This window comes from Electrona antarctica, assembly GCF_951216825.1.
Source record: "Electrona antarctica genome assembly, chromosome: 10".
NCBI classification, from domain to species: Eukaryota; Metazoa; Chordata; class Actinopteri; order Myctophiformes; family Myctophidae; genus Electrona; species Electrona antarctica.
The window spans coordinates 50,299,208-50,320,790 of NC_136791.1; the positions used below are offsets into that span (position 1 = coordinate 50,299,208).

Genomic DNA, 21,583 nt, shown 5'->3' on the forward strand with positions numbered 1-21,583 from the left:
GGGGAAACAACCTCACTTTGGAGTGGGAGGGGAGTAAGGCAAACATATGATAGAAAGTCATGACAGAGAGGAGAGAGAGGTGAAGCTCGGTTTGATTCACACAACGATCAGGGCCAATAGGAGAAAGCCTCCCAGTCTTGAGGAGGGAACAGACGAGGGATTTCAAAACTAAGGCAGGCACTCCAGTGAGACTCTCACACACGCTCTCAAACAGGACCGCAGCCAGGCGGACTCTCCACACAGTCAAGGATACAGGGATCACTCTGACTACTGTGTCATACAGTCGGATGAAAGACGACACGGAGGGAGAAAGACAAAAGAGCAATCAGTAAGAAGGATATCTGACTCATTAAGACCGAGTCCTGATTGGAGAAACAAAGCAGCAGCAGCAACAACAGCAGCAAAAACAAGGACGAAACTCGGGATACTACAGACAATGTTGTCATGGAAACCACAGCCTGGATGCGGTCGCAGGGACCAGTGAGGGCGGACATCAGCTCCTGACTGCAGCTTCAGAGCCTTACTATAACCCGACACACTGACACAAGGTACAGTAGTACCACACTTTCAATGTCAGCAGTTTTTTTTATGAATGGATATGTGAAGGTTACTCCCAGTGAGAACTATAACCACTTGAACCCTATAGCATCCGTCTTCTAACAAAAGTAGCCCATCTACAAGCTCACACTGTAAGCCATTAACCACTTATCCTAGGGGGCCTAGTATAGTATAGAGCCCTTGGAAATCCAGTCCACTAAGTGCAGTCCATCAGAATCCTTGTGAATAATGTGATTCCACAGGATTCAGTGAAACGTGGTGACAAAGTGAGCAGTGACTAAATGAGTGATCAGACAACACTGAGATTGAGCGAGTGACTAAAAGTGAGAATGGAACTAAATGACTGAAGGAGTTACTGTATAATAGTTGCTGTACATACAGCATGCAGTTCACAAAAAAAAAAAACTGTCATCGCTGTGGAGTCGATTCCCACTTGGGCCACCCATACTAAGAAATGTAAGCCTTCGAGGTACAGTGAGGAGCTGTGGATGAACGCGTCCACCAAATTACTATAATTAGGGAGTGAACGAGGGCTTGTGGGAATTAGCGATGGGAGCGGGAGGAATAAGTGAGTGTTGATGGTGTGTTGTAAGCCTCAGTGAGAGTACGAGCAATTTCAGCTGTAGAGGAAACACCACGACAGAGCAGTTAAGAGATTACTATGTGATGTGCTAAGCAAATCGGTATCAGAGATGTACAGTTGGAGGCCATCGATATTGTCCTTTTCTTTTTGCTGAGGTTTGCGTGATCTGCGCAAAAGGACAGTTAACCCATTTTGGGCAGGAACCCCTTTTGGTGTTTTAAACATTGTTATAATTTAGCTATTGAAAAATGGCAGATCTACAAGCTCATAGCGCGCCACCGAGTGGCGCGCTACGAGCTTGTAGGTCTGCTATTTTTGAAAAATCGTGAAAATATTTATTTCAGAAAACTGGAGGATTTAGAAGGATTTTTTTAAATTTTGAGGTCAGGCCTAAATGGGTCAAATGATAAGGGACAATATCGGTGGCACCCAACTGTACAGGATGCCCTCTTCACAGGAAACTCAGTTGTAATTTCACTCACAGGTCCATTTTGGGTACATTTGTAGCCTAGTTATCAACTTAAACCTATATTACATTGACTGGAGTTGCCCAGGGGGTCTATACTTGGCCCCCCTCATTGTCCCCCTCTGCATCAAATCTTTGCCGAAAATAGCCGAGCTATACAAGCTCACAACGTGCCACAAAGCGAAGCATTGTGTGTGTGTGTGTGTGTGTGTGTGTGTGTGTGTGTGTGTGTGTGTGTGTGTGTGTGTGTGTGTGTGTGTGTGTGTGTGTGTGTGTGTGTGTGTGTGTGTGTGTGTGTGTGTGCGCGTGCGTGGTGAATAAAGGGAAGCTTGCCTTCCTGATCCGTCTTACAGCGCTGGTGACTGCGCCACCTTGTACAGGCCACTCTGCACTGATGTCAAAGAGGATTTGGAGAGCTGACACATAACGGTTCCTTCAGTGACTCCACAGAACGCTGCTCTATTCTAAAGCAGTGGTTCGGTTCCCAAAAATGTTTAGCCCGAGACCCAGAAGAGAAATCTGATATGTCTCCCGGGGGACCCAACTAGTGAAAATAGCAGATCTACAAGCTCACAAGCTTGTGGGCTTGTAGAGCGGCTATTTTCACTACTTCTTAAACATTTGTTTTTAAATGTATGGAATTTCTTCGATTTTTTTTTTCATTTATGAAATTATTTTTGAAAAATGAATGTCTGAATTTGTTTTAAATTCATGACAGTTAAATAATTAAAAAGATAAAATAGGTAATGAAAAAAATTATAATAAAAGGGATATTTACTTCCCATAAAAAAAAAAGACCCACGACCCACAAATGGGTCCCGACCCACTGTTTGGGAAACAGTGTTCTAATCTATTCTAAACCACCAACAGCAGGGTTTCTCAAACATGGGTCGTGGCAATTAGACAGATAGTTAACCACTTTCAACCTGACATCCCTGTTTTGGGGCAAACATTTTCAAAATGTTCAAGAATAGAGACAATAGCAGATCTCCATGCATGGTCACAATGTGTCGCCACGCCATGTGACGTACTGTACATACCGGTAGGACATATGTTTAAAGATGGTTTCTCAGTCCAATATGCTGCTCAGTTTGAGTAAAAGAGCTGAAATCAACCATCAAATGAATTCAACACTTCAATTCAACACACATTCTCTGTTGTTAAAATGCAGTATCCTTGTGGTTGATTTCCTAGCCAAAAATGCTTACAAATAATAATTTCCTAAATGTATTACCTGGCCTATATACTTCAATGTCCGAGTCGAGGTCCCCTAGGGGTTTGCCTCCGCCTTTGTTCCATCTAGCTATACTAAATCTCTTCTGTGAAAAATACCTGATCTACAAGGTTACAACATGTTGCAACATGGTGAGTTGTGAGCTTGTAGATCTGCTCATTTACTAGAATGTTTGCCTGTTTTCATCCAATGCTTGACTATGACATGCCCAGAATATGGATGCCAGGGTTAACCCATTTTGGGCGGGAACCCCTTTTGGTGTTAGCATCATGTTATGCTTTAGCTATTGAAAAATAGCAGATCTACAAGCTCGTAGCGCACCACCGAGTGGCGCGCTACGAGCTTGTAGATCTGCTATTTTTGAACAATCGTAGAAGACATTTTTTAGAATCTGATCTCAGGTCAAAATGGGTTAACCCCAGAGAAATGTCAATGGTGTTATAAACTTTAGCCGGGGTAGGTGTCGCATCCAGGAAGAGCTGACATGACATGGAAAGGTTTTTTCCATGGCCATTAATGTCTCCTCCTCAATATCCCCATTGACAGAAATATATTGCGGTGAAAACGTAAGATGACCGTTCACACAAAATGAGCAGGAGCGCGCAAAGACAAAAACGTCACGACAGAATTGAAAAAGGATACTTTTGCACTGATACTTTTGCACTTCAGTGGCTGACATTTTGGTCACCCCAGAGGCGCAGAGGAAGTGCTATGACTCCTGTTCTGAAATGTCAGCCACTTCATTAGATACAAACCAATGCAAAAAACATTGTGCTCCTACAATGTTTCTCTTCAGCAAAAAAATGATCCAAGTTTTTACTGAAATGTATCTATACTTAGGCTTTAGTGAATCTCACTTTATTTATTAATGTCCTTCCCCCATTGGGTTATAATACAATACAATATTGTATAAATACTTCATACTCTGAGAGCATAGTATGGACCTCTAAGAGTTAATTAAAACAATTAGGGTTTTCCTGTGTAAAGAAAATATACAAAGTCACCTTGTGAGCTCATGCAGGACCCAGATAAGAAACTCTGATGGTCTCATTCACCTATTCTGTAGAAGCAAAGGGGCTTCAAAGCCTTTATCCTTGCCAGTGCCTAGTTCAGAAAATACTGTATTGTATCTGGAGTATACAGCCATTATCAAGATGAATTGTGGTGACAAATGGCTGTCCAAACAATGCTAAACAGCCTCCTGGCGATGTTGGCAGAAGATACGTTTACACAGCAAAGCCCCCAAATTGAGCCCCCCCACCCCCACTATTAATGAGCCAGCAGTAGAGGGCACAGTTTGGGAAAATACGAGCCACAAATACAGATAATGACATGGTTGGTCTCTGTGTAATTGGCTCCAAGTGAAAACATTGTCGGCCTCTCTCACAATGTGAATCAAACCTCTACTTTCATTTAAGGTCTCTCTCTCCCCCCCATCCCTTTTTCTCCCTGTTCCTATAGCGCACGCACGCGTGTGTGTGTGTGTGTGTGTGTGTGTGTGTGTGTGGATATGTGAAGGGTGTGTGCGTGTGCGTGTGCGTGTGTGAGTGTGTGTGCGTGCGCAAGAATGAGCTTTGAGCTGCACGGTGAATTAAATGCAGTTTGACTGTAATTAACTGCACTTACCAGCCTGCCTATGAGACTTTCTGACGCACCTATAATTGAGGCATCAGGTTTTGTTTGTTTTAACCTGCCTTTGATGACATGATGATGGGAATAGGTTTACTTTTTTTTTTTTTTTAAAGGGCCCTCTAGTAGTACATACTGTATGTGGGCATATTTGGAAGCTTAAAAATGGTACAATTATTGACTAACTGTATTACCGCAGTAAAACATTAGACAGACGAGAGCTGCGTTGCCTGTTTTGATTTCAGCTCACATGCAAAGAACAACAACCACATGACTTGTTCTTGTTATACTGGATCTGTTATCCAGACATACAATGTTAATGGGAGCATATTCTGTAAGGAGCAAAACAAAGAAAATCCACAATGATAATGATTATTCTCAAGAGAAATTTCTGTCTAGCTCAGCAGTCTCTCAAGTATTTGTTTCTGGTACTTTTTGTTATTTATACTTTTCTGACGTTTGGAACCAATTGGTCCGCCACAGTTAACTGAAGCACATCCCCTGTCTAGCATTTGTGGTTCTGTTTGTGGACAATATTAGTGTTTTGCAGATGCAGAGATAGCGTGGCCTGGTTCGGCTCTGTCTCTGCATTATTAAGCAAAAACCACAGTCTCCTTCCGTCTCCACCGCGGCACAATTTAGGACGAGTATAAAAGAGAGGGAAAGATAGACGGGCAAAGAGACAGAGTGACACAAGCAAGCAGAGCGAGCGAGCGACCACGCACACGCACACACGCACGCACACACACACACAGTAAGAGAGAGAGGAGAAAGTTCCACAGTGGAGGGAAAGGTCCTGGTGGAGTTGGGTTTACCCTGTACACTATCATTAGACTCCTGTCCCAATTCTCTCCCCCCCCCCCCCCCGCAGCCCTGTCTCCTCACACCAAGCAATACCCTCAGAAACCTCCTCTACTCTCCCACCCCTCACCCACCTCAACCACCCACCTCCACCACCACCCCAACCAAAGACTCCCACTCCCAGACCCCAAAAACCGCAATTTGTCTTGCCACAGAGATTGATGAGGATAGCTTGGCAGGGTCGGCGCTATCATACTTAGGCCGAGTTTGGAAGTGGAGAGGGAGCGGGGCTGCTGACTGTATAGGCCATCTGTCATGTGCTGTGTACACATTTGGTCAGGTCGTCCCTGCAAATCCCCCAGGGCCTTGTAACTCACCAGAGCTGGTGGACGGAGTCCACTCCTCTTTAACCAGTGAATGGCTGGGCAACAGGAGAAAGAGAGAGGAAACCTCGGGCCTATATACGGAAGCCTGAGCCCTGGACCAGGGCCTTCATCCATTTAAAAGTGTCATCGGCTCGAATAAGAGGTTACTGCGAAAGACAAATGAGGCTGTGTTATAGAGGGTGGGTAGATCGCTGTAAGATGGAGTGGGGTCACTGCTCTCTGAGGCAATGAATGGTGGAAGACATCAGCGTGGGGTCTGAGACTTAGTTATTCTGCCTGTGTGTGGTGTGTGTGTGCATCTGTATCTGTGTGTGTGTGCGGATGTAAGTATGTGCAGAGCAGACGTGTGCTCTGTGCTTTCCCTCATGATCTGAAATGTTTCAGGATAGTTATGTTTGGCTAAAATCCATCCCGACTCCTACAGTGCTCAAATTGCCGAGTTGATTTTGAGATGCATTCGTCAATGACTCAAGCTTCTGTTCGTCCCAAAATGCACAACGCCAAAACTTCACCTACAGACTCAGTCTTGATTACTTGGCTTTAGTTGATGCAAGAACAGAAGATGTGATCTCTTGAATTCTGGTAACCAAGGGGGAAAAAAGAGTTCTGTGTGGGTTTCTCTCCGTTTCAAAAGCCATGGAAAATAAATCTGTGTGCAAACAGTTCAAATACGGTTCCAGCCATTAGTTTGTACACTTCACCTATCTTCTCAACGCTACAGGCTACATTACTATAGACGCTACATTACTATAGAGGAATAGCACAGGGGAAGTCTATTTAGAATTCAGAGCCCATCTTATTCAGATGAAGCAACTCCATAAAAACAGCTGGTGTCTAGCTTACAGCGAGTGCTGCTGGGATGGTTTCCTTGAGGCAGAGACTTTGAGCGCTCCTGCATAATGGGATAGAGCTGCCATGACCCTGGGGGTCAAGGGCTGCGAAAATGGAAGGCATAGAACAAAGTGGATCATGATAAAGTCATTTGTACTACGTCAGCGCACGTTTTGGGTCCAGCAAAAGGAAGAAAGAGGATGTTAAAATTTCGCACAGCAAAGAAGAGCCGGTGAACAGGAGCGGCCAATGGCCTTGAGGCAGTTTAGCTCTCAGTCAGGGTTTGCGGACGTCGATGTCATGCAACATTTGTCAAGAAGCAACATCTGCTGAAAAGATGCTTGAGTGATGGTCAAAAATGTGTTGGCGCAAACGCTGACAGTGTACACTCGGACACATACTCAACTCTCTGTATTCATGTGGGAGTGGGACCTGGAAAAGTCTGAAAACCACATTTCTCAACGCTATACAGACAACTTGTACAATGACAACTTCAATGTCTTAGAATAACTGGAGAATGTGTGCATGAGAGGCGAGCAAAAAGGTTTGTGGGCGGTGCACACATTGCATGCGGGTGAACAGGGGTCACTCCTGAACATTCGCCATACGTACAGAAGTGCACATGATGTCGAGTGTTTTGGTCTCCACATCTCTCATGAGTCATGTGGCTATCTTGAACCTCGGACATTAAGGGTCAGTCCCAGTTCACTTTGCTCCATAGAATATATAACTAGAGAGAGAGGGAGAGTGGACTCCCAAAGGGTACAGTTCCCCAAACCCTGCCCCTAATAACATGCAGATGGGCCTCTCTAATGCCTGTTTACATATCTGCGGCATAGTTCATGACTAGAGTAAGCAAAGCCCTAATTATTTTACCCGGCGACAAGACCAATAAAATCAACTTCCCCTTCTCGTTATGGGTGTTTAAGTGTGTTCTTTGATGGCAGAGCTTTGTTTATTTTTGGAAGAGTTGCGTAGCCGAGAAGAAAGCAAATAGAAGTAATGACACAGAGACGCTGACAAATGGAGGTCCCAGTGATGGATTCCTTTCCTCAATGATGCCTGGGAGGCTAGACAAGTGAAGGCGGTTCAACACGAATGCACATACGCACACTTGTAAACATGAGATCCCGCATAATTAGACTATGGCAGCTTCGGGGCTTGATAAGTGCTGTGAACAGACTCACTATATCTTACCCAGACTGCTACAATCGTGTGTCAACACAATTCAAGTGCCTTCACTGACTTTACTAAAACAAACAACCTCACAGGAATGTTTCACTGATTGATTTGAGATCTTTTGTAACGTTGTGACGTGTTTCTTTCTCTAGGATGTTTTGGAGAATCACTCTCCCCGTCCTATTGGCTGGGGTGTTCTGCATCGCCGCAGAGACAAGGAATAAGCTCCGGCCGCAGGGATCGATTCCGTCACCAAACAAAACCAAGGGAAATCTGTCCACAGAACGCCACCACCGGCTGTTGCCACGGAAGCCTGAGGTGCTGTCGTCTAGCCGGGAGGCTCTGGTGGTGACGGAGCGCCGCTACCTCCGCAGGGACTGGTGCAAGACTCAGCCACTCCGCCAGACCATCAGCGAGGAAGGCTGCCGCAGTCGCACCGTGGTTAATCGCTTCTGCTACGGCCAGTGCAACTCCTTCTACATACCCCGCCACATGGGCCCCAGCTTGGGCAATGGCCAAAATCGAGGTTCGGGCTCCGGCAGCAGGAGAGGCCACAACAACAAGGCCCAGGAGCCTTTTCAGTCCTGCTCCTTCTGCAGGCCACATCGTGTCACACAGCTCACTGTGCAGCTAGACTGTCCGGGCCTCCAGCCCCCCTTCAGGCACCGCAAGGTGCAGAGGGTCAAACAGTGCCGATGTATGTCTGTGGACGTGACTGGCAACGGGAAACTGTGAGAACGTACTCTGAATGGGACCCTTGGAAGGATTTTGTTGTGATTTGACGTACAGTAAGCGATCAGGTGAACATGGACAAAATGGTCCACACGTTAATTCTCCAAGGACAGATTGGCCTCATGTACATTGATTTCATTGCGCACATGACAGCCTGCCACATAATAAAATGATTTCCATGTTGGAGCGAGCTTCACAATACAGTGGTGATGCTGGCTAAATGTCTCAACTTTATGAGATCTGACAATGATTGACAACAGACATTGCGGAAGGACATTGAACAGTGCATGTTGGGAGTCACTGATGATGACTGATGAGGAAGCAGGGAATGTTGACATGCTTAGTTTTGCCTCCCTCTTCTCACGAAGCAGACAAAATTGTGTTTCATAGTTTGTGTCAGCAGTGCAGGAACAGTCATTTGAGTTCCTGCTTCTTCCTTGAAATCCTTTGATGAACTCAGAGGAGTTATCCAAGAGTCATCCTGAACATTTTACTGCCACAAAAAGTAATGGATTAGTGCTTGGAAAAAGTGAACAATTTTTTCAATTCCTGAAACAGTCTGGTGAAATCAAAGAGTGAAATCCCCCAGAATGACCCTGTTTTGATAAACAACAGTCTGTGGTTGGGTCCTATTAGATGGCTCGCTCAAGTAGCTAGCAAGGTTATAATCTGAAGGAAAAGCAAACTACTTATGGTTTAATTTTTTATCTTTTAGCCCTGCAACTTGACTTACCTTCTATGGCTTCTCAAAAGATCTGATGTCATGGGAAAGTTATAAGGAAAAGACACAAAGATTGGCCATATACATTTGCCACAAATATACTAGCCAGTAAATAAATTGTATTGGATTATATATAAAGGAGGTAATGCAAAATATATGTGTTTGAGTATGTATGTCAAAAGTATATTAAATCTATTTCATATGAAACTCAGTGGTGTTTTGAGTGCATGCATTTCTTGTAATGTCTGGCAGTACTGTTTGGACACCTCACAAACATTCGTACAAAACATGTTGCTTAGATTTATTTTATTCTATTATTCAATAAATAGTATATTTTCATGGTTAAAGGCATTTACTGAGAAACACTCAACTGTTGTTATTGCACATGGGAGTCACATGAGATACAGTACAATCCGGAGAGTATATATATATTCTTTTTAAAAGGGTAATTTTATCATCTACTCAGGCTTTTGGGAACACCCCAGACAGTTTTTAAGTTTAATATTAATTTGACCAGACACGCCCAGCCACCATCCTACAGTATACAAACCCATTGTAACTTCAAACTCATAGATTCATCGAAAACACCTGTCCTTCCTTGCTTCTGATGACTCATAGTTACATAATACTGCCCCTCTCACGTATTGAAAGGACAATATGAGTCACCAGAACCAAGAACAGGTGTTTTCAATGGTTATAAATAATATGGTTAAAATGGAGTTTGAAGTTATACAATGGGTTTGTATAGGAAGTGTCTGATAAAATGAATATCAAATATCTAAACACTGAATCAAGCAACTGCCCGGGGTGCTCCCAAAAGCCTGAGTTGATGATAAAATGAAGTGATAAAATGAAGTGATAAAATGAAGTGAAAGTGAAATATCCCTATAAGTCACAGGCATTTATGGGTCCACGTTTACATATTCCAGGCCTTTACACGAAGGAGATGCGGCGACTAAATAAAGAAATGCGATATACTCGCCAGCGAATATTTCGCATCAAAAAACTATTAATATAGTTGATGCCTCGTTCATACAGGTTGACGCTGCCTTATATTCACAGTGTGGAAGCACGGAAAAGTTAATCAACCTTGTTCTAAATGAAAACTGTTATATGCTTTATCGCATATAATATTAGAAACTATGTTGCTTTTATCATGTGTAATATTAGTGATTATTTGTGTGTGTGTGTGTGTGTGTGTGTGTGTGTGTGTGTGTGTGTGTGTGTGTGTGTGTGTGTGTGTAAAAGGACCTTCAGAGGTAAATTGACACTCTGGCTTTTACTGTGTATTGCTCCATGATAATGCAAATGTAACCAAACAGATAGACCCTGTCGGGTGTGTGGTTACATTTGTACACTCTCAGAGTTAAATTACCACCGAGGACACGGACATCAGCATCAGTTCTCACATTCACAGGAAAGGGATCAGCAACTAATTACATAAGAGATTACGTATAATATAACATAACATAACATAATAACAAATACAATATTGACACACTGTAAGATCACACTGTTGAAATACAGAAATAGGGACCCTAAACAGAAGACAGACATAGGGACACACATTGCCGTTCATTGGAGTGGCTGCACCACTTAAGGATACGGAGCCTCAACAAGGATGTTAAGCAGTTTCTGTAAACTTAATTAATTATAGGTAGTATCTATAATTACTACTGTGCTCTTAAATACGTTAAGTATCATCCCGCTAGATGAGGCTTACTGTACCTGTACGATTGTCTCAGCTGTAGAACATTTGTCATGATTCAGCATGTTGTGAAGTAAGACAGGTTCATGTCATTACAGGTACTGTAATAATGTTTCAAGCTAATCTTTTTTTATTTACAGGGCTCACTCGACGACTTCACTGTGCTTTAAGCCGTTCTGTACAGGAACCCCTTTTGGTGTTTTAACTAAGCATTATGTTATGCTTTAGCTATTGAAAAATAGCAGATCTACAAGCTCATAGCGCGCCACTCGGTGGCGCGCTATGAGCTTGTAGGTCTGCTATTGTTGAAAAATCGTAATAAATGCGGCACAAATCTTTGAATATATATTCTTTCAGAATACTTTTTTTTTAATTTCGATGTCAGGCCTACGAAATGAAAGCCTGGGTATCGAGGCTAGGCCTAAATGGGTTAAGGCACTCGCTGTCTGGCAGCTGATCTATGGGTTAATAAACGCAAACGCTTGTGTTTCTCTTCACGTACAGTAGGACAGAATGAGGTGCACAGGCCAGGGGACGAGTGTGGTAGGAGTCCATCTTTTTAGTTTTTGGAAAACATGATTGACTTTACTGCAACCGGACTTGAAAATTGCAGTAAAGAAGGATACAGGCTGCCCATGGCTTATAAAATAGTATGGAAAGGCTGGATATGACTTCATATTTCACATTTTAACAAGCATTATTCTGGCACTGAGCCCGCCTAAATCTAACTAACTTTCGGATGTCTTTCAGGAGCACTCGTAAAGACCAGAAGTCCATGGGTCCTATCAAATAGTGGAATGTAAAAGCTTTGCACCTGTCCATCACATTCTAGTAAAGATATCCTCTCAGGACCACCTAGCAACAAACAGCAGGCCCAAAGCAGTTAAAAACGAAACCCACAAACGCCACCGTAAAATATTACCGGTGAGACACAGTCAGATTTGAGGGGAAACCTCTCTGGCTCGTGCAAATGCACATGGCGATGATAAAGCTTCTGCTTCAGATCTTTTGACCCAACTTGGCTTTCTGTGGAGCAAAGAACAAGGACAGGTTGGAGTTATTTATAGCCCCGTCAGTCATCTTAACATGTTAACACACAGCCAGGCATTTTGTTTCTCTAACACACTGACAGGTGTCGGTGTGGTATGGAGGCAGCGAGGTGAGGAAGAGATTTGCGTTGATTCAACAAGAACGAGTAGAAGGGACAGGGCTGTGGGTGGTAGGAAAACAGTAAGCACTAGAAACAAAGTTAAGGCACACACAGGAGTTGAGGATAAGAGAAAGAAGAGTGTAAACGTACTATTCCAGTTGCGTGTTTGGGTTTGACGTTGTAAGCGGCCTTCTCCCTCGCCTGTTTGAAGCTCTCCTCTGCCATTTTGACCCTGGAAGAACATTTTCACCAGTCTGTTACTTAGCAAGCATCCATAATGGGAGGCACACACTAACGCCAGGGCTCCAGCGGACGCGTTGCGTCTCCGTCGCGTGCGTCAAAAAACGCACCGGTTCAATTTTAATGCACACGTTAATGTCACGCAACGCGGGCAGTGGAGCCACCCTTCATTGATTAAAAAGGGAACATTCCCTGACGGTGACGGAGACGCGACGCTGACGCTGACGCGCCCGGTGGAGCCCCGGTGTAACACATTGACCCGAAGAAGATCCCTATAGGGCCTAGAGGGTTGAAATCTTGTCATGTTTTGCCAATAAAGTGGTGCTTTATTTTTCTCAATGATATCCATTTTCTCACACACACACACACACACACACACACACACACACACACACACACACACACACACACACACACACACACACACACACACACACACACACACACACACACACACACACACACACACACACACACACACACACACACACACACACACACACACACACACACACACACACACACACACACACACACACACACACACACACACACACACACACACACACACACACACACACACACACAGCAGTGAGACGGCTCAGACGTTGGCCATGTGTTGGTGGTGTTTGGACATGAGGAAGTTATGTCTCATCACTTGCTATTTGAAATGACGCACCCATAGTTTACTACTGCATGGACAGAGCCAGAAGTGTCACTAGTCATTAGTGTTACAAAGGAAAAATAAACATTGTATTGGCATCCGGGTATAACTGTGACTAATAACACAAAAATGTGTAAATGTACGTATGTTAAAATGGAATGTTAATACAGTATTAATAATACAGAGAGAGAGAGAGAGAGAGAGAGAGAGAGAGAGAGAGAGAGAGAGAGAGAGAGAGAGAGAGAGAGAGAGAGAGAGAGAGAGAGAGAGAGAGAGAGAGAGAGAGAGAGAGAGAGAGACAGAGAGAGAGAGTGGGGGGGGGGGGAGGAATGAGAGAGAATTGGGATGTTGGCCTAAAACGAAGGGCAAAGAGTAACTACAAATTAGTTTTCATACTCCTACAGAATAAGCAAAGCTCATGATATTGTGCTTTTCGTTACAAATACTGTATCTCCATTCCATCTTCATTCAGCATAATGGACCAATTAGCTCGCTGTTGACATTAGCAGCTGGTATCTTCAGACCCATCGAACCACTGGAAGCTAACTGGATCCCGCATGTGTTCTTTTCATTACCGGGGTGAAGAGAACGATCTGGGTCATTTCAGCTGTGTTCCCTCCATGAATTTGAATGACTGATAGAATCTTCAGTGAGCACGAGATGGACTCAATATTGTTTTACCACTTAACCCTGGCGTGTCCCTGCTTTGGGCAAATTTATATATTTATAATTTATTTCAATGTTGTTAAAAAAAGGAAACACTAATTTATATACATACACGACTCATTGTGAGCCCAATAGATATGCTATTTCCGCTTTTCATCATATTAGGAGCATAGGGTTTAACTGGTAGAGCGAATAGTTTGGGATCTGATGCATACGGTAAAATTCCAAATGTAGTAACTTTTAGAATCATTATTCTTTTGGTTTGTTCATAAGATCATATAGCAGTCTCCCATGAAGGAAGAAGGTGACAGTATAGCAGAGCGCTGGGGCATTGGTGATAGAATCACAATTATGTCCATGCTTTGATTCAGGCTGCATGTTGTTTATAATAACTGCTGATAATACTGGTAATAGATTGCACATATATAACTCTAAGCCCATTTATTTGTGTCTTCCTGATAAGCAAGTGCAAGTGGCCAGGTCAGTCACTAGATCTCCAAGTAGCCTATAGGCCTATTTATATGCCATTTGTGTTGGTGATTGATTGCAAATATATGCACACCAGATGCACAGAAGTCCAGGTCGGATTTCAAGTCCTCTTTATACTGTCTTTTATTATTATTTCGTCACCCTTTTTAACGGGCGCTAGCCCCTCCTATATACAGGTTTAATGTTTGTTTTTAGTTCAATGTTTGTTTTAAAAACGCCATTGACAATGAAGGGAAAGTTGACGTCATCTTGTCCCTAACACAAACATTAAATGCCATTAAAAATAAAGAGAATTTAATGTTTGTGTCGGCACAGTTTGTTTTACATCACCACTACATCACCTAATCAACATGAGTTAGACTTTAATATATTAGCGCCCCTCACTTCACACGGGTGTGATTTTTGTTACTAGTGTTGTGTTACTACACATCTGTACATGTAAAACATTTTCATAGTGGTGCCAGGATGACTGCCTTTCCCCTAGGATTAATAAAGGTTCCCCTCCCCCCTCTCTGCCCTCAGGTTCCTGTCTCTCTGCTATCATATCTTAATAAAAGAGCGAAAACTCTGATGGGTTTAATTTTTGATCTTTTAGCCCTGCAACTTGACTTACCTTCTATGGCTTCTCAAAAGATCTGATGTCATGGGAAAAGACACAAAGATTGGCCACTAGCCAGTAAATAAATTGTATTGGATTATATATAAAGGAGGTAATGCAAAATATATGTGTTTGAGTATGTATGTCAAAAGTATATTAAATCTATTTCATATAAAACTCAGTGGTGTTTTGAGTGCATGCATTTCTTGTAATGTCTTGGCAGTACTGTTTGGACACCTCACAAACATTCATACAAAACATGTTACTTAGATTTATTTTATTCTATTATTCAATAAATAGTATATTTTCATGTTTAAAGGCATTTACTGAGAAAAACTCAAATGTTGTTATTGCACATGGGAGTCTCTCTGCTATCATATCTTAATAAAAGAGCGAAAACTCTGATGGGATTCAATCCAAGTCCAGCTTGGTCATGATATTTTGAAACGTAAGGAACTGTGCTAAGCACAATAATATGTTGCGTTCAGACTCAATATCAATATTCCGCCTCTGCAGCATCTGCTCACCGTTCCTTCAACATCCGCTTGTTCTCCTTCTTCCACTGCTCTTTGAAATCGGTGGAGAACTCGTGCCAGACAGAGAACAAGGTGTTTGGAGAGACCTCTTTCTCGCCCGCCTTGGGCCTGACAGAAAAGAACACGCTCAGCTCCAAGAAGCTGAGGGTATAGAGAACAAAAGAGAAAAAGCCCACAAGACCAAAATATTACAACATGAGCTTAACAACACAGAGTCATTGTGAAACCCGGCAACTTTATGCCAAAATGCAAAATGTGAAAGCTAATCTCAGGATAATGTTTTTGTATAATATGTGGTTTTGTTTTTCTCCAGGCTCGTTGTACGGTAGCAATATGTAAAAAATGAACACCGAAGATGACTGAGCATTTCAAGGCAAAACACAGATTTTATTGCCTGCCAATTTTAGGGCTAAAATTAAACCTATTGGCACTGCTTTACACGCATATCTCAGTGCTATTTTTGTGTGTGACTGTGTATGTATTGTATTAACTCATGTGAGCATCTGTGATAGATAGACTGATTTACAAATTAATTTAAAGATTAGTTTTTAGCTTACAGTAGCTGATAGTCTCATTATTCTGAGAAACACGACTTTCAATCAATGGCAAAATAATAAAGACACCCATTTTGATAAACATTTAATTGATTTGGTATTGTACGTGTTTTAATGAAGTGTTATGCATGGGTGCTGTATTACACACACACACACACACACACACACACACACACACACACACACACACACACACACACACACACACACACACACACACACACACACACACACACACACACACACACACACACACACACACACACACACACACACACACACACACACACACACACACACACACACACACACACACACACACACACAAATGGCCCCTTACAGGTAGAGGTAGGAGTTCAATGGACACACAGGGCTTGACAGTGTGAACAGGCACAGGGACAGCAGATAAGCACATTGAGCAGCCAGCGAGGGGTGCGTTGGTGATAAGAGCAGCGAGCTCCAGTGAAAGTGACAAACGCTATGGCCCTGGGAGGTTGATCAATACAGTGGACAGGTTGTTGGGTTCTCATTGTTTGGAGTTACGCTACAGGAACACATTCCTAGCCAGTGTTAACAGAAGCCTGGAGCCAAGGCTGTCTACTCTGGCTCATGCTTAGATAAACAACGCAGACACCACACGAGGGGGGCCTCTCGTCTACCTTGCGGCCCTCCGTGACGACCTCCACCTATACCGTGTAACTGAAATAACCCGGAGAGACCTGTAAATGTCGACAAACTGGCTCTAGAGCATACAAATCCTTAGCGACGATTTAGAACATGATATGTTCAAGACAGCAAGCATTTAATTCTATTGTCAGCAAAGGATTATTCTATTGTCAGCAAAGCCCCCCCCCCCTCGCACACTGGCACGTGGCATGACATTTATCAAGACTGGACACACACACTGGACACACAAACATATGTACAGCCAGTAAGAAATACGTATGCTAGTTACGGTGTTTTGTTTTATGTTTTGTTTTGTTTTGATTTATTGTATTTGTATTTATGTTGTATGCGATCAGTAGCATGCGATCAGCAGTATAAGTAAAGAACTATAAGTGTATAACTGTTTATTGTAACTGTGAAAAGGTGTCATATAATCCCATGAGGGATGGGCCACAAGGTGGCATGACACTTAAATAAATAAAATCATTCAAATCATTCATTGAACACAACATAAATGTACATATGCCGTACACGCATGGATAATATTTAGCACCACAAGTGCTATGACCAAGCTAAGTATTTGTTTTCTTTCTTATTAGTGCTACTATATTATTTATTTGTAAAAGTTTATTATTGTCGTTACAACGGGTCAAGATCTTCAATCTTGAATCTCGCGTTATTTTCTATGCCAAAAAATGGCATTTTTGGGATAGAAAATACATTGTACATTTTGAAAGATCCATGGAATAAAGAACTCTCTTACATCTTTTGAGTGTCAGACAGCTGTTGCTCCCGAGTCTCCAGCTCTGTTTTGGCTGTAAAGGAGGAGACATTTTGATTAGAGTACAGAAGTGCTTACCTGTAAATGCAGGATTGGGGCCACACTCAAAAATGTAGTGTTCATTTTAACCCATTAAGAATTAAGGCCGATTCTACAAACAATGCCTTCTAAATCAATAGTTCTCATACTTTCAAGATGTTTCAAAAATGTTAAAAAAATAGCATTATGTACAAGCTCGCAGCGCGTCACGTCGTGCCGCGAAGCTTCGTATATAGCTTGTACATATATCTGTTATTTTTGAATAGCCAACGCAAACATCTAAAATAACACAGATGCTTTCCTGGTTTAATGGGTTAACTATGAAAAGGGTCCATTTGATTCTGTGATGATTCAGTGTTTGAAGAGCGGTGGCTGCAAGTGAAGGGTTTTAGGGAGACTAATTCCTTGAGGTAAGCGTAGGAAGGAGCGTTGCCGTGGATGCATTGATGAGTTATAGCAGGGATATCGTGTATTCGACCGAAGAGACGGGAAGCCAGTGGAGTGAGCGGAGCCTAGGATGGGTGTGATGTGCTCACGGGAAAATGAACCTTTACTCATGTCAACAGTCTTTAACAAGGTCAGCGATGTGCCACTACAGGTTATTCAGTCTCACATCGTCTAATGTTACAAAACTGACAAATGAGTACTGCAGATTGCTGGACAAGTGCCTCTTTGTGTAGGGTTACATCAAATGGATAAGAGTGTGTGTGGGTGTGTGTGTGTGTGTGTGTGTGTGTGTGTGTGTGTGTGTGTGTGTGTGTGTGTGTGTGTGTGTGTGTGTGGTGTGTGTGTGTGTGTGTGTGTCAGTGTGTGTGTGTGTGTGTGTGTGTGTAAGCAGGGGAGAGAGAGAGAAGCAGATGGAGAAAAAAAGAGGCACTATGGTGCGCACCAGTAGAGAGAGAGTAGACGTTTCCAGCACTTATCTCGGTGGGTCATCAGGATCATTTGACTGCGTTATAAATTATGATATAAGAGGACAGCAGTCAACTGTGACAGACTCAGTCAAGAAAATGCCAGAGGGGAACCGCTGGCCAATTTTCCAGATTTCCTCCAAAATGCCATAAAGATATGTCATCATGTCAATCCGGCTTTAGTTTATTTCCTTTCCTTATTCTGGGAAAACAATATACTGATTTCTGAAACGGTCCTACTGAGAGTTTGTCGGTGCCGACTTAGATACCCGCATACGCTCACCGTCCGGTATAACGGTCAAGAGGTTTCACGCTAAACTCTTTCCCAGTTTGCCTGCTCGGCAGCATGAACCTAAACCGCCGCCACCGCCGCCTCAAACCGTCAAATGATCAGCATTGACCCATGGCCCCTCGATATATATCTTTGCAAGACAGCCATGACAGCAGACGGGATAGGGAATCTTTCCTGGCGTGGATCTCCGGTCCACTCTTATCCCGGGAATATCTGATGGCTCTGTGTAATTGATGCCAGAGTTACTTCTAAGGATTTCTGACATATCGGCAGGAGGACCATCAATTTGCTCTGCTGTTCCTGGGCACTAAATCCCTCTGTAGCCTAATGCTCCTCTCTCCCCCTCTACCTATGGCCGATTAGAAATAAAATGGATAAGGGTATCTGGAAATTATCTTAAAGGACCACTTCACCACTTTTCAACTTCTCTTCCTATAATTGGTCCTAACTAATGTTCATGATAAAATACCATCATTTTTTTCTACTCTGTCTGTGTCTCATAGGAGGGCTGTGGCCAGTTCAGAAACCCGTCCACCAGTGACATCATCGATGGTGAATCCAAGCAAATTTTTCCTGAAAAGTTGCAATGCAAAAGTTGAAGCCATCGTTCTCACGATAATAAAAATCTAAATATATTTTAAAACAAATCTTGTTTAAAAAACAATCTGCCTAATGATGATGTCACTGGTGGACGGGTGTCCGAACTGCCCAAAGCCCTCCTATGAGACACAGACTGAGTAGGAAAAAATGGTGGTGTTTTATCATGAACATTAGTGAGGACCAATTATATGAAGAGATGTTGAAAAGTGGTGAAGTGGTCCTTTAACATTAACCAGACAATTACCCCCCCCCCCCCCCCCCCCCCCCACACACACACACACACACACACACACACACACACACACACACACACACACACACACACACACACACACACACACACACACACACACACACACACACACACACACACACACACACACACACACACACACACACACACACACACACACACACACACACACACACACACACACAGTCCTTGGAAAGTGATCTAAAACGCTTTTGGTAAACCTGACATTGTCCCAGTAGGACATTCGACTGGAAGAAAAAAAGAACTTGTGAGGCGAATACAAATTCAAGCCCACACAACCCAAGTGATGTAGATGACTTCTGACAGAATTCAACAAACCTTTATTTGGCTCATTAGCCCCATGACAACAACCAGCCTACTGGTGTTGACATCCTGCCCGGCTAGGGCGGTATAATCAGTGAAAAACAAAATCGGGTACGCCACCAGCTTTAGTAATCTTTATGTCCATCAGAAACAGATTATCACATGGCCAATGCTCTCCCTTGCTAGTCACAGAGGCTCCATCAAAGCCTCGCATGCATGAGAATTTGCGAAGCGAGCGGGGAAAATCGAGCTAGACCAAACAGCAGAGCTCCAACAAGTCCGCTCCCACTGTTATTCTGTGGTTGGTTTCATGGTCAGAAAATAAACAAGGAGTGGTCGAAACTGTGGAGCCAGAAACTATTTAACCCGCGTTTTCTTTTTTTTTACTGCTTTTTCTCATATATTTCTTTTCTTTTTTCGAAATTACAGAAATAACAAAAATAAGACATTTTTGGCTGTCGTTCTTTTTTTGCCGCCGCAACAGAGGCACCCCGAGAATTCCAGTCTGGAGCCTTCCGAGTCATATGTTCATATTACATTGTAGACTGTGTGCTCTCACAGGACAAACCTCATCATTTGCATCAAAGGAAGAGCTCCCATATTTCTCGGAGAGAGAGAGAGAGAGAGAGAGAGAGAGAGAGAGATGGGAGACATGCTTTCATCTATACACTTCCTTTAAAACTGAAACTCAAGGACAGTGAGTGATACGGCGGGGAGAACATATGCTCCACATTACGCTCTCATTTGAATACAAAAGCACTTGGAAAGGGGGCCCGTATGCTGGGTCCTTCAAAAAGATTGGTCACAGTCAACTGAATGTAGCCGGACCTCAAAGCCAACGTAACACAAAGAATGACATTTGTGCGTGTTATGTTAAAGCAAGCATAACAAACGGAGTCTTACACCTTTGAAGTGGATCACAATATCCCAATATTGTTGTAAACGTCAGATTGCGGAGATGAAAGCGGGCCTGCGAGACGTTTGGTAGACATGACAGATACACACTGCTGAATTTGAAAAAGACCACATTTGCTGAACACAAATTCACCATGGAGGCGCTTTTTTCGTGAGTGATGTTACAGTATATGCATCCCAGAGTTAAAGTGGAATTGTGCAATATTTTTGATCATCACAAGGCCTGAGAGGTTTTATTGAGACATAACGCTACCGGCCAAATATGTGCACATGCCGGCCTTCCATGTTGTTGTTTTCCCCCGCTTTCTAAAATTAACCCATTCAGGCCTGACGTCGAAATTTAAAAAGAAAGTTTAAAAAAAAAAGTTTTCTAAATCATGACAATTTTCGGAAAGATTTGAGGCACATTTTAACGATTTTTCAAAAATAGCAGACCTACAAGTTCATAGCGCGCCACTCGGTGGCGCGCTATGAGCTTGTAGATCTGCTATTTTTCAATAGCTAAATTATAACAATGTTTAAAACACCAAAAGGGGTTCCCGCCCCAAAATGGGTTAATGGTTAATGTGGTTAAACGCTAACGTGACATGGATGCGTTCCAGGTCTCAATGGATTAAGCCCAACTGTAAGCTCCTCTGGAGGGAGCTCCTCCGGCGGGCGCCTCTCCCCAAAAGTCCTGCCAGATTTGTTGAAACACCTTCTTGGAACCTCCCCCTTACTCTTCAAACTCTCTTCTCCCCCTATATGATTCCCTCTACTGAATCCTATACAATTATTTCTAAATGCAATTTGCGTGACGGCCGTTCATGATCGCTATCCATGCAAAAAATAATAACCCATTTAACTTTTTGATTGCTAGATTCATATACTATACTATACTATACTATACTATACTATACTATACTATACTATACTATACTATACTATACTATAGAGCGTCGCAGTCCCGCCCCCTGTCATGACGACGCCAGGCCCAGGAAATGATTCCCAATGCATTTTTCCCATAGACATTTCAAAAAGTATTTATTTAAAGACGGTTACGCCGCGGACAAAGTCAACTCGAGTCGTGACAAATCA

General features: G+C 42.9%; 2 protein-coding genes across 4 annotated transcripts in view; one reads left to right on the forward strand and one right to left on the reverse strand.

Annotated features, from left to right (window-relative positions):
• The first annotated feature begins 213 nt into the window (after positions 1-213).
• Positions 214-9,331, forward strand: LOC306931216 (gremlin-2-like). Its single transcript, XM_079512475.1, has 2 exons — positions 214-548; positions 7,820-9,331. Exon 2 carries the CDS (start codon positions 7,821-7,823, stop codon positions 8,400-8,402), a length of 582 nt encoding a protein of 193 aa, XP_079368601.1. The 5' UTR covers positions 214-548; position 7,820; the 3' UTR covers positions 8,403-9,331.
• Positions 9,332-11,139: 1,808 nt separating this feature from the next.
• The window catches only part of fmn2a (formin 2a), a 63,080-nt gene continuing 52,636 nt past the window's right edge, over positions 11,140-21,583 (reverse strand). For all 3 annotated transcript variants that reach the window (XM_079511694.1, XM_079511695.1, XM_079511693.1), the window contains 4 exons: positions 17,155-17,206; positions 15,163-15,312; positions 12,129-12,210; positions 11,140-11,854 (listed from right to left, as the gene is read on the reverse strand). In XM_079511694.1, the coding sequence (XP_079367820.1) occupies positions 11,828-11,854; positions 12,129-12,210; positions 15,163-15,312; positions 17,155-17,206 (311 nt within the window). In that variant the 3' untranslated portion in view covers positions 11,140-11,827. The remainder of the gene's footprint in view (positions 11,855-12,128; positions 12,211-15,162; positions 15,313-17,154; positions 17,207-21,583) is intronic.